The following is a 14,084-nucleotide window of genomic DNA, read 5'->3' on the forward strand; positions in this document are numbered from 1 at the left end:
GGCTCCTTTTGGTTCCGTATAACCGGGAAAAATGCATTGGGAGGGTTGATAAAATTCAGGCTGGTTTTTGATGCCACACGCGGGTTTTTATTTTTGTCTTTAAACATAAATATAGAAAATCCTACAGTAAAGAATGGGAGAACGAGCTGTTCTATAATATTTCAGGAGACGTTCTCATCAGTTCTGTGAAGATTCTCTGCATCAAGTCCCTATCGTGTTTATACGCTATTATTCTGCTATAAAATTCTAATATCATGTTTGATAATTAAATAAAACGTATTCCGGTAGTGTGTGTGTGTGTGTGTGAATTGTACCCTTTGCACTAACCCATTAGTTTTGGGTTTTCTGGTTGTTACTGTATTGTTATCACAGTATACACTTTGGCCTGGTATTTTTTGAAGTGGGCGGGGTTTAAGCTGTAATTGGGCTGGAACTCTTCAGTCCAATCTGGCAACCCATCATCGGAGTTCATCCTCAGCGACCGTCCTGAGGGGAACAGCAGCAGCTCACTTCTGGCAGCGAACTGAACATTAATCTACTTTACTAAGGTAAAAACAGTTCATATTTACACACGGTTACGGTTTTGTAGTCATAGTGCAATATTTGACCCGGAAATGAGTTTAAAAGGCCAACCTGAGTCCGTAAAGTGATTTAATGAGCATTCAGCTCAAGCTTCACGTCTTCATTTTGCCATTTGAAACTCATTTCCCGCTAAAATCTGCTCGCTACTTAGCATGCTACTGAACAGATGACCTTAGCACTGTCCGAATTTAGATAACATGACCACAATTCGGACATTTCCGAGATTCAGCGGATCTCATGACTGCTTGGTGACTTTAGATCAGTGGTGGAAGTGAAATAGTGACAAAAGTATTTGAAGCAGTAAAAGGTGCTGAATATCCATCATATTAACAGTGCTTGTATTTTAAAGTTCTGAAATTCATCATGGTATAAATTCAGTGGTTTAAAATCACCCAGACATTCAGTGTTGTACATGCGGGTATCACAGGAAGAGCAATCGAACACCGATACATAATCGACCTCTGGACTGTACCTTAACCCTTTAATGTCCTGTGTGACTGTTTGGTAGAGTCACTATATTTCAGTAGTGAGTGTACAGCCTGTATAACAGTGTACATTTGCTGTCCCCTCACTTTTGTTGCCAACGGTTTAGACATTAATGTCTGTGTGTTGAGTTATTTTGAGGGGACAGTAAATTTACACTGTTATACAGGCTGGACACTCACTACTGTACATTGGAGCAGAGGGGCATTTCTTCAGTGTTGTCACATGAAAAGATATAATACAATATTTACAAAAATGTCAGGGGTGTACTCACTTTTGTGAGATACTGTATATTGATACTAATTTTTTAAATATGAATATGTACTTTATTGAAGCAACTAATAATGAATTTATATTTCATAAAAATTCTAATACAATCATGTTGAGTGTATGTGTATCATATATAATACAGCAGGTATATTATGGAATAAAATCACTGTCAAAAATAATCGTACGTAATTCAGAACATTTGTGTGTAATTGTAATTTACTTGTGCGTAATTAATACTATTGTATGTTATTCTGTGTTTTGTCCGAGTTGGATTCCAAAATCTACGACCACGACAGTTTACAGACACAGCGCTCGTTTTCACAACACCTCTGTTACACACACCACAAGAGAAATTACACCCACGAATGTAGTGTGTGTTCAACCACTGTCAAAAATACACCAAGGCCACATGCACAGGCATTACTATCCGAGGGAAGAGGAATCGATTTTTTACTGCAAAAAACACAAATACAATAAGGTAATACAAGATCATAAAAAGGTCCTTAAGAACAGCGCAGCAAACTAAGAAAAAAAAAGAAAAAGAATGACACAATAGGGTCTTCTAAAATTTTAAATTTCTGCAATAAACTAAACAGTATTCTTCCAGTTTTACATTTGAATAATCTTACAGATTTACAGCACATCCAAAATTCCTTTTGAAAAACAGAAAACAATGGCTTTGTTTTAAGGCACTTACATTTATAAATATAAAATTGGCCCAAAATGAAAATAATATTCAGTACAGATTGAGTATGTACATCTTCCATTAATAAACCAAAAATGATATCATGTTTAGAAAATGGAGAAGACTTGAAGAAGCTTGATTGAAACTTGAAAGCTTGATTAAGCCACTCGAATGTCTCAGACCAGGGGTGTCCAATCTTATCTGCAAAGGGCCGTTGTGGGTGCAGGTTTTCATTCCAACTGAGCAGAAGCCACAATGCAAACGTATTCATACCCCTTGTGCTTTTCCAATTTTTCCACAATACAAATACATGCCACATTTTTCAGATATTTATTTGTAAAAAAAAAAAATTTGATAATCTTTTATCCTTTTCCTTCCACTTCACAATGAAGTGCCACTTTGTGTTGGTCTAATCACATAACATCCCAATAAAATACATACCGGTCTGTGGTAACGTGACAAAATGTGGGATGAAGTTTTCAGGGCACTGTACAGGCTACAAGTGGAGTTGACCATTAAATACATACTACATACTAAGTTACTAATTATTCTGTCTGAAAAGTAATTTAATTACTTAAGTAATTTAACTCATTACTAATTACTTCTTAAAATCTCTATAAACCTTGACTGGATCAACAATAGAAAGTTTATATAGATAGTTTAAAGCCAGCATTTTAGCTTTACTAAAGCGTACTAACATTTAGCATTCTTTATTTGCACAGAATTCCTCTGCTAAATATTTGAAACTTTCAATTTATTTATTTAGTTATTTTTAAAACTAAGAGCACAATATTTTATACGTACTGTAAACTGTATGTTTTTTAACAAAATAAACCCATTCCTCCTGTCCAGCTGACTGCACCGCCTCACTTTTGAAGCAGAGCTTGTACTTCATTAATGTAATTAATGTCTCTCAAAACTATTGGAATCCTTTTTTAGTATAAATAGATAATATGTTTAAATAATAAACCTATCATTTTGAATGATGAAGAAATAATTTTAAAAATTAGTAATGGGTGAAAAGTGTAACGGAACGTGCAGATCCCGAACACCAGAGGGAACCCTTGCCTGAGTTTTGACTTCATGAACTGACTTCCGGTGCCGGGGTATTTAAACAGCTATCAGTCCTTTAATCCCTGCAAAGTATCAACCTCTCTAAGAGCATACTGAGCGTTTCCATAGATTGTCTTGATTTATTGTGTATGATCCCTACCTGTTCCTATTCGACTTAGTCTTTCGATTCTGTGATTCGGTTTTGGTTTTTGAGTGTTTTGTTTACCGGCTTTTGACCCTTTTTTGACCCATGTTATCTCTCTTTTTTAAGACAGTCTTGTGAACTATTGCAGATCCTTCTTCTTTAACAGACCCAAGATGGAGTCATCTCCAGGGCAGGATGTTCCAGAGCCTGGAATGTCTGTGACGGATCACCTCCATCCTGTGGTTGGTTTTTTATTTTATTTTATTTTTTTTATTTGTAATAATTTTGGATTTATTGATTTTTAAATTTGAAATGATTTAAAATTATGAATGATGGGGAATTCTAAGAAGGTTTTTATGATCAGTCATTTACAGTGGGAATTATTGCCTATTAATTTTGCCTGCCATGTTTGTTAGCATATTCAATTGTTATTTAAGAAAATGTTGGGCTTAAATACACAAGGCTGAAATATTAACATATGAAGTGATATGGTGTATCTTTTGAAAATAATTTTCAGCCTACATGGTCTCTAGCATTTGACAAATTCTATAAGATTTAGATGCCCCCAAAGAAGCTTACATAATGTACACTACCAGTCAAAAGTTTGGACACACCTTTTAATTCAATGTTTTTTGTTTAGGGATTTATTTTCTACATTCTAGAACAATCCTGGAGATTTCAACACTATGAAATAACACACATGGACTTCAGTAATCCATATGTAATGACAAGAAAAAACAGTCAGTTGTTGTTTTAAGACACGAAGGTCAGGTGTTCTGGAATAGTTCTTGCAAGAACAGTATTGTCAAGTGCATTTGCAAAACCCATCAAGCCCCATGATGAAACTGGCTCACATGAAGACCATCCCAGTAAAGCAAGACCAAAACTGACCTCTGCTGCAGAGGAGAAGTTCATTTAGAGTTACCAGCCTCAGAAATCACCAATTAACAGCACCTCAGATTAGAGGCGTTATGAAGGCTTTACAGAGCATCAGTAGCAGACATATCTCAATATCAACTGTTCAAAGGACATTATTGTGGATTTCGTCCGCCTTCAGCATTGTTTTACAATGTAGAAAGAAATAAACATCAGGAAAGACAATGGAATTAGAAGGTGTGTCCAAACTTTTGACTGGTAGTATGTGTAAAATTATTTTTTGAAGCAATCGTGAAATTCCTGGATACCTGGAGTGTGAAATATTCCATTTCTGTGTCGATTTACTTCTTTCTAAAAACCAGTAGAAAGAGACCAGTTTACCTTCACAAATGAAGGTATAAGCTTCAGATATTAAAGTGTCATGTTGTTTTACCCAACAGAGTCAAGTCACAATACACAAACGGCTTCAAATGCAGTTTAACTGCTCAGACTGTGGGATGAGTTTTCAGTGTCTGAGTATTCTCAAACAACACCGGCTCTTTCACACAGGAGAGAAGCCACATCAGTGCTCACAGTGCGGGATGAGTTTTAAGGTTCGGAGTGCTCTCGAACAACACCAGGAAATTCACACAGGAGAGAAGCCACATCAGTGCTCACAGTGCGGGAAGAGTTTTAAGTATCAGAGTACTCTCATACAACACAAGCGCATTCACACAGGAGAGAAGCCGTATCACTGCTCTCAGTGCGGGAAGAGTTTTAATCATGTCAGTACTCTCAAACGACACGAGCGCATTCACACAGGAGAGAAGCCGCATCACTGTTCAGACTGCGGGATGAGTTTTAATCGTCTGAATTCTCTCAATCAACACAAGCGCATTCACACAGGAGAGAAGCCGCATCACTGCTCTCAGTGCGGGATGAGTTTTAATCGTCTAGGTACTCTCGAAGAGCACCAGCGCACTCACACAGCAGAGAAGACATATCACTGCTCAGAGTGTGGGAAGAGTTTTAAGCACCAGAATACTCTCAAACAGCACCAGCGCCTTCACACGGGAGAGAAGCCGTATCACTGCTCTCGGTGCGGGATGAGTTTTACCCAGCGGACTGCTTTACTAAGCCACCAGCTCACTCACACAGGAGAGAAGCCATATTACTGCTCTCAGTGTGGGAAGAATTTTGCTCAGTGGAGTACTTTAAAAAGCCACCAGCGCATTCACACAGGAGAGAAGCCATATCATTGCTCAGAGTGTGGGAAGAGTTTTGCTCAGTGGAGTACTTTAAACAGCCACCAACGCATTCACACCAAAGAGACGCCGTATCACTGCACACAGTGTGGGAGTAGTTTTAAGTACCTGAGAAATCTCAAAGAACATGAACGCATTCACACAGGAGAGAAGCCACATCACTGCTCATACTGCGGGAAGAGTTTTAAGATTCTGAGTGCTCTCAAACGACACCAGCGCATTCACACAGGAGAGAAGCCATATCACTGCTCAGAGTGTGGGAAGAGTTTTGCTCAGCTGGGTAATTTACGAAGCCACCAGCGCATTCACACCACAGAGAAGTCATAATCTCACCAAGTCATCAGCTACTGTAGAATAAATGTATAGATAAATTTGCATTGTTTCCCGTTTTTTGATGGGAACACTTTGTCGAGGAGGTGTGTCTGAAGCTCCATGTGCACACACGGCAATTCATTGGCTCGGATAGGACACGTGACAGAGGAATACATGCCAGCATGTCCATATAAGGGCATCTATGTCACATAAGATGCTGCATCACTGGCCACACCCCAAGCGCCCTTTCGCGTTTCTTTCAGACAAAGGCAAGTTGAATGGATGTGACGTAGATGCCTTTATATGGACATGCTGGCGTTCCTCCGTCACGTGTCCTATCCGAGCCAATGAATGGCACATGGATCTTCAGACACACTTTCTCAACAATGTGTTCCCATAGCATCAGCCATGATGCAGTCTCGTTCTACATACGTAACCTGTTGTAGTTTTTGAATATGATAAAAAGAAATGTCAAAGCTTTTTTGTCATTTTAATTACTCTGAGTCAACAGCAATTATTTGACTCAATTTTCAGTGTATTTGTATATATTTGTACTTTCATGATGAAACAGGGGAGTGTAAGTAACAGTAGCGGACTGTAAAGCCAAGGAGGACTGAAGGAATTACTCCATTACTCCACTTCCTTATCTCCGAAGCACTCTTCCCTCATTAATTGCTTCATAGTCTTTTTAAGCTACAACTGCTTTAAATAATTCATAATTGTTTTGATAATAAACATCAATTACAGTCAACTTGAAAAATATACGTGGATAAAATAAAATTGTTTTGGGAAACCCCCTTCAATATTAAAATGAAGTAAATTTTCAGTGTATTTGTATGTATTTGTACTTTCATGACAAAACAGGAGAGTGGAAGTAACAGTAGCGGAGTGTGAAGCCAAGGAGGACTGAAGGAATTACTCCATTTCACTGCCATCATTGTTCAGCAGGTTGTTTAACTTTGTCGCAGTTTTTTAAAGCGGTACACTTCCTTATCTTTGAAGCACTCTCTCATTAATTGCTTTATTGTTTCAAACAGTCTTTTTAAGTCTGGAAAATAATCACTGATTTTAACCATTCTCATATTTTTCTTTACTTTTAGTACAAACCACCATAAGTGCTTACTGTTTATCAGTAATCAGGGTGAAAATCCATCATTTCGTATACAAAATGTCCTAAAATGGCAATAAAATTATTTGTGTTTCAAATTGAATGCATATACATTGGTTAGAAAGCAAATAAAATTCCCTTTAATCTGATATAAATATAAAAAACTGCTGTTTAAGTTGCCGTCTGCCCATGTAATGACCAGTGCCATGTGTTTATTTTACAGTATCCCGTGTATTGTGCTTTCCAGAGTGTCGGGCCTGACGCACGTGTGTTTTCAGGTCAAATTCAAGCTATTTTTGGTTCATGAACATTAATGAGGTAATATTCGTGAAATGTGCAGATGAATACAGTTTCTTAGTTTAAGTTTTGTGAAGGCATTATGTAGATCAAAAAATCTCCAAAATGTTCATTTTTTGTGATTTGAAATGCTCATAACTTTTGATCTAAAAGAGACATTAATTCGTTTCTATGCGTCTGAAGGGATTATTATAATTATAAAGTGTCAGAACTGTGTTTTTGGAAAGCCTATGTCTTATATTTAGGGCATGAGAATATTGAGAATTTTGAGATAACATTATAATAGAAATCTACAGACTTCAATAGACGAAGTGTAGTTTAAAAATAGCTGTGTGGTATAGAGAGGTCTGAGATCATAGCCTGAGAATCAGCATTTTCATTTTCTCAGTTTGCACAAAACTATTTTCACATATAGGGAGGAATTCATAAAATGTGTAGACATCTGGAACCAAAATCTGAAGTGGAAGACCAAGCCAAACAGCATGTGGACAAAGGATGTTGGAGAGGAGGGTGAAAGACCCACAAAACAGGTAATAGCGTGATTTAAGAACAGTATGCAGAAAAGTCTATGCTACCTCTCCGACAATAGGTTACTTTTTGGGGCATACAAAACTCTGAGCGGGTCACCGGCAGAAAGCAATGGCCTGCTGAAGACTGGGCTCACATCATGGCCCCTTTTCTCTCTGGGGAGGCCCAATTGGCCTATTATGCTCTTAGTGCTGAGCAGGGTTAGGTAACGAACTCTGTACTTTTAAGGGTACTGACTGAATTAAGTCTGTACTACAGAGTGCCGATTCACATTAAATCTATCAGTGCCAAATTTCGGTACCTGAGAACATATCTGGGTACCGTGTGAGAGTACATCGAGAGCAAGTGTCACCATGTGATGAAACATTAAGTGAGGCATCGACTTCAACATCTTCAGGTAATTAATTATCCTAGCTAATTTGATAAGTTGTTGGAGAAAACATTTTCACTGTGATGTTTCCTGTTAACATAACATTTTTCTAGTGTCATTTAACACTTTTAATGGATCGAAATTCCATTCCATGGTATTTATGTTAAAAAAAATAGTAATGTTACCGTTATGTGAGATGTCCCAAACCTTAGAATGAAACCACTAGTAGTAGCCTACTATTTATGGGTAAATATTACAAGTTATATAAACAATGCAGACAATGACCAAGGCAGCTCTGGCATAATGTTAAAAACACTTCTATAAATGACATCCAGTTTATTTACTGAGGTAATCATGCCAAAATAACTGCCTGTTCCTACTGACAGGTAATTTGAGTTTGTAGAATATTTGCAAAGTAAGCCCAGGAAAAATAGGGCCCATAGTTCTTTTCATTAATATAGGGCTTTTGCATAATATTTTTTAAAAACATAATTATTATTGTTGTCAATTAATGAGTTATTAGAGAATGTTATTTACACTCTGGCCTACAATGACAGATCATGTTCCTGTCCCATTTTCAACCTACCCTTGTCACAGAGAGCAGCAGAGGTTACACCCTTCACTTTGTGCAGAAGACTTCTTTACTTCTTTTAATTGTTAAAGGGATGTTACACTATGCCCTAGATGTTGTAGTTGTAAGGGTTTATTTTGTCTAGTGTGAAAATGTATTAAGTAAATAACAAAATCTTGACATTGAGAGTTTTGTACTTATTGTTTTCATTAAAATAATAGTTTGTGTTATTACACAGAGTGTAAAAAAGCTACTTTTGGGTACTGGTATCGAATTACAGGTACTGTACCAGTTAGGGCTGCAGCTATCGATTATTTTAGTAATCGATTATTCTACCAATTATTCCATAGATTAATTGAGTTAGAAGTACTTTTTCTTTATTAAAGAGGAATACTAAATATGTAAGAGAAAATAAGACAGGTCTCTTAAAATGGACAACTAAGTTATATCCTATTTACAAAAATTAAAATAAAATCTAAACCTATTTAGTGTTTGTAATTGACATTCAAAATGCAAATACAAATGTATAAATAAAAAAAACCTTAATTGCTTCAAAAAAAGGTAAACATAGAACAACCTAAAACATAATAATAATAATAATAATAATAATAATAATAATAATAATAATAATAATACCTAAACATTGCATTTATGTTCTGCAACTTAATTTTCAGGTTTCAGTCTAACTACAGCTCAAGCAGGACATAAACCTTTACTGTCCTCCTGGAAGACTTTGTGGTTTTTGTAAGAGGCAAAAGTTAGTGGACAGGAAGGAAACTTGGAACAAGAACAAGAGTCCATACACATCAAATTTCTTAACACATTTTTCTGTAACATGAAATTAGAGATATTTGGAGAATAAACCCTCTTAAATGTCTCTCTACATGGTGTGTGTGTGTGTGACAGAGAGAGTGAGGCTATCAAAATGAATGACGCTTAGGCTTTCCCAAAGCTTAGCTAAATTAGGGACATCATAACTAGCCACCATACTGATTTATGGTCTTAAAAAGTCACTACATGTAGCCACAATCCACATACATTTATACAGGCCTTAATTTCAACTAGCAGTCATATTGATTTAAGCCAAGTGCGAACGTTCATATTGTTTTAAGCTAAATGCGAATGTTCATATTGATTTAAGCTAAGTGTGAAGCTTGTGTCTACTCCCTGGACTTAAAGCGGGGACTGTGTGTGAATGAGAGATTAACACGGTGAAGTTAATTTGATATTCGGACATTAGACAGACATTTGGAAGCATTTGGAATTTGGAAGAAATGTGGTACTTGTTACTGACCTGGCTATGTGCCCCAGTTATTCTAATTTCTTCTTAAATATACATATGCCATGCATCATTACATACAGCTTTTGTTAATTTATTAATAATAATTTAATTAATAGATAGTATTAATTATGCATCATGTGAATTAATTTGTAATTATTATTTATTTTTAATTTAAAAAATCACTACTCCTTCAATACCTTCTAGGTCATGTGACCCTGTGACCCAAAACTATTACCAAAATAATCTAATTGGAAAACCCCACGAGGTACACCTCTTGTTATCCCAAAATATATGTTCGCTGATTTTTATTTGTCGATGGTTCCTGAAATACCACTTCCGAATGTCCAATGTCCGAATATTAAACTAACTTCACCACGGTTGAGATACACTGAATTGAAGTATGGAACTTGTAGTGTTGTGGTACACCAGTTCAGTCTTATAGTAATCACACTGTACAGAATTTTCTGTCTGTTTTAGTTTGAAATGATCCCAAACTTTGAAAACTTTCTGCCGTTTTCTTCGGCCTGAATCTTCTCTGTGTGTAGTTACAGTAAATGGACTAAATGAAGCTTTAAGGTGACTAATTTCCCTCAATGATTTTTTGTATTCGAATTACTCGAGGAATCGTTTCAGCCCTAGTACCAGTAAGAAAAGCATAGCTCTGAGGGGGCTGGAGACTACAACATCCTCAAGCAGGAAATCCTGATACACTGTAGCCTGTCCCTGTCAATGTGGCGGCAGAATCGCTAACAGTGCCTCCAGCCTGAGAGACTATTAGCCACTGAATGGAGAGAGTGGTCATGGACAAGTTTTTGAGAGCTCTGCCGCCAGAGGGGCATAAAACTGGAGAGTTGTTGGAAGCACTGGAGCATGCACTGGTAATCCTGAAATTTTGGTAGGAGCAAGTGACATGAGGCTCCCCACAGGCCCCGGGCAACCATCAGGACCATCAGACATCATCAGTAATTATGGTGAGACCCTTAATAACAATTGCTTGCTGTCTTTGGTGTTTCCCTAGGTCTCACGTGAAGGGAGTCTTGGCTGGGAGAAGAGACAGGAGAACTGGCTTAAGCACTGCTGGGGCTGGGTGCGGGAGATCAATGGAGGTCTTCTATACCATCATATGGAGCGGTGCGGCCAATGGTGTGACCTCCTCATGGTTCCATGGTGCAGAACAAAGCTCCTTATGCACCTGGATGCATAAGCGTGCACTTTCTTCTAGCAGTGCCAATCGTGTCAAAGCTCTCCCGCCATTCATTCTTGTCCCCATCATCGGCAACCCCTTCCACAGAATCAACATAGATTTTGTCGAGCCATAGTCAGCCAGGGGTCATGAGTATATCCTCATCACACAATTTATTTCAGTTTCAGCTTTCCAGTTTTGATTCAGCAATTCAGCTTTTTTTTCCAACCATTTTCAGCACTGTTTGAACAGTTTCTCTCTGTTCTTTAAAGATATTTATGCTTCCACTGCGATTTTCTTAACCTTTCCTACGTTAAAAATATATAGCCTTTTTCAGGAAATTTTTACTAATGTCACAGACACAATTTCCAAATCCTCTTCAAAGATGATCCACTTTGAACTTCCACTACCTCTGCATACTTTCAGCAATAGATATCATTTAATACTTTCAGATTTCAGCTTTATGTTGAGTGATGCATTTAAGTTTTGAGCGTTTTCCAGAAATGAACTTAAAAGCCTGCTAAATCCTATGACTGTAATTAATTACTTTTAAATCATAATATGATTAAACTAAAAAAAAGTGCAGAAATGAAACATGACTTAGTTAGATTAAATTTTGCTGCCCAAATGAGCCTTGGAGCCATGTTGTTGGGGGTCAAGTGCTCCTAGGTGACAGGTCAGACTAAGATCGGTTCAAAGCCCCTCATGAGAAAAAGGAAAACAAGGACCATTATTTCGCCCCGATTGGCGTCACTGGGGCAACTTGGAGCCAGGCCTGGGGCACACAGGCGAGCGCCTGGTGGCCGAGTCTTCACCTATGGGACTCGGCCGGGCACAGCCCGAAAGACCGACGTAGGCCCGCCTTCCCATAGGCCCACCACCCGCAGGAAGGAGCATAAGGGGCAGATGCTATGTGATTTGGGTAGCAGTCATGGGCGGGGGCCCCAAATGACCTAAACCCTGGCTAAAAATATCTGGCTCTTGGGACATGGAATGTCAACTCACTGGGGGGGAGGGAGCCTGAGCGGTACCGGCTAGAGTCAGGCTCGCCTCACCGCACAGCCTGGGCTCTGGAACCCAAATCTTTGAGAGAGGTTGGACCCTCTACTACTCTCTACTACGGGCTGGGGTGGGCTTGCTTATACCCCCCCAGCTCAACAGTGATGGACACTGGAAGTAAGTGATGCAGTCAAGCTGAAGAAGGAGTCCTATCGAGCCTGGCTCGGGTCTGGGGGGAGTTCGGTGAGGCCATGGAGGAGGACTATCGGTCGGCCTCTGGGAAATTCTGACAGACCATCCGACGCCTCAAAAGGGGTAAGCAGCATCCTGCCAACACTGTTTACGGTGGAGGTGGGGAGTTGCTGACCTTGACTTGGGATATTGTCAGACGGTGGAAGGAATACTTCGAGGATCTCCTCAATCCCACCCGTAGAGGAAGCAGAGGCTGAGGACTCAGAGGTAGATTCATCCATCACCCAAGCTGAAGTCACTGAGGTAGTCCAGCAGCTCCTTGGTGGCAAGGCACCGGGGGTGGATGAGATTCGCCCTGAGTACCTTAAGTCTCTGAATGTTGTGGGGCTGTCTTGGCTGACATGTCTCTGCAACATAGGGACAGTCATGTCAGTCAGGGACAGTGCTACTGGACTGGGCACCCTGGTGGTCCCTCTTTTTAAGAAGGGGGATCGGCGGGTGTGTTCCAACTGTAGGGGGATCACACTCCTCAGCCTCTCAGGGAAAGTCTATTGCAGGGTAATGGAGAGGAGAGTCTGACCTTCAGTCGAACCTCGGGTTCAGGAGGAATAATGCGGTTTTTGTCCTAGTCGGGGAATGCTGGACCAGCTCTATACCCTCCACAGGGTGCTCGAGGGTTCATGGGAGTTTGCCCAACCGGTCCACATGTGTTTTGTGGACTTGGAGAAGGCATTTGACCGTGGCATTCTGTGGGAGGTGCTCTGGGAGTATGGGGTCCGTGGCCTTCTGTTAAGGGCTGTTCAGTCTCTGTATGACAGGAGCAGGAGCTTGGTTCGCATTGCCGGCTGTAAGTCAGACCTGTTCCCAGTGCATGTTTGACTCTGGCAGGGCTGTCCTTTGTCACCGGTTCTGTTCATTATTTTTACAGACAGAATTTCTAGGCGCAGCCAGGGGATGGAGGGAGTCCGGTTTGGGGACCACAGGATTTCATCTCTGCTTTTTGCAGATGATGATGTCCTGTTGGCTCCTTCGAGCCAGGGCTTACAGCATGCACTGGGGCGGTTCGCAGCCGAGAGTGAAGCGGCTGGGATGAGGATCAGCGCCTCCAAATCTGTGGCCATGGTTTTTGACCAGAAAAAGGTGGTTTGTCCCCTCCAGGTTGGAGGGGTGTTCCTACCTCAAGTGGAGGAGTTTAAGTATCTCGGAGTTTTGTTTACGAGTGAGGGAAGGATGGAGCGTGAGATTGACAGACGGATCAGTGCAGCAGCAATGCAGTCTATGTACCGGTCTGTTGTGGTAAAGAAAGAGCTAAGCCGAAAGGTGAAGCTCTCGATTTAAGAGTCAATCTACGTTCCTACTCTTACTTATGGTCATGAGCTTTGGGTCATGACCGAAAGAACAAGATCTCTGATACAATTGGCCAAAAAGAGTTTCCTCCGTAAGGTGGCGGGCATTCCCTGAGAGATAGGGTAAGGAGCTCTGTCACCCGGGAGGAGCTCGGAGTAGAGCCACTGCTCCTCCACATCGAAAGGGGCCAGTTGAGGTGGCTCGCCTTGGAATTCCCCTGGAAGAGTTGGAGGAAGTGGGTAGGGAGAGGGAAGTCTGGGCATCCCTGCTTAGACTGCTGCCCCCACGACCCGGCTCTGGATAAGCGGTAGACATGACGTGACTTTGGAATAGTCTTTCTGACAGTGTTCGGGGCTCAGACACAGTCTCCCAGTTCAAACGTAGGCTAAAGACATATCTCTTTATTCAGGCATTGTAGAAAGGACATTGTTCATAATCACACTCTTCTGTGTTTATAATAATTTATAATCATACTCTCTTTGTCACCCAAATGAGGATGGGTTTTCCTTTTGAATCTGGTTCCTCTCAAGGTTTCTTCCTCATTCCATCTAAGGGAG

The 14,084-nt window shown here is 40.0% G+C and overlaps 1 protein-coding gene across 5 annotated transcripts; it reads left to right on the forward strand.

Moving 5' to 3' along the window:
• Nucleotides 1-411: 411 nt before the first annotated feature.
• Nucleotides 412-6,476, forward strand: LOC131362693 (zinc finger protein 135-like). 5 transcript variants are annotated; one of them, XM_058404887.1, is made up of 3 exons: nt 412-548; nt 3,367-3,460; nt 4,535-6,476. In XM_058404887.1, exons 2-3 carry the CDS (start codon nt 3,392-3,394, stop codon nt 5,663-5,665), a joined length of 1,200 nt encoding a protein of 399 aa, XP_058260870.1. In that variant the 5' UTR covers nt 412-548; nt 3,367-3,391; the 3' UTR covers nt 5,666-6,476. The 5 variants fall into 5 exon arrangements, with proteins under 5 accessions (XP_058260870.1, XP_058260871.1, XP_058260872.1 ...); XM_058404888.1 differs by having other exon boundaries at nt 438-548; nt 3,345-3,460; XM_058404889.1 differs by having other exon boundaries at nt 464-548; nt 3,349-3,460.
• Nucleotides 6,477-14,084: the final 7,608 nt, after the last annotated feature.

The sequence above is a fragment of the Hemibagrus wyckioides genome, linkage group LG12 (genome assembly GCF_019097595.1).
Source record: "Hemibagrus wyckioides isolate EC202008001 linkage group LG12, SWU_Hwy_1.0, whole genome shotgun sequence".
In the NCBI taxonomy this organism is placed as follows: domain Eukaryota; kingdom Metazoa; phylum Chordata; class Actinopteri; order Siluriformes; family Bagridae; genus Hemibagrus; species Hemibagrus wyckioides.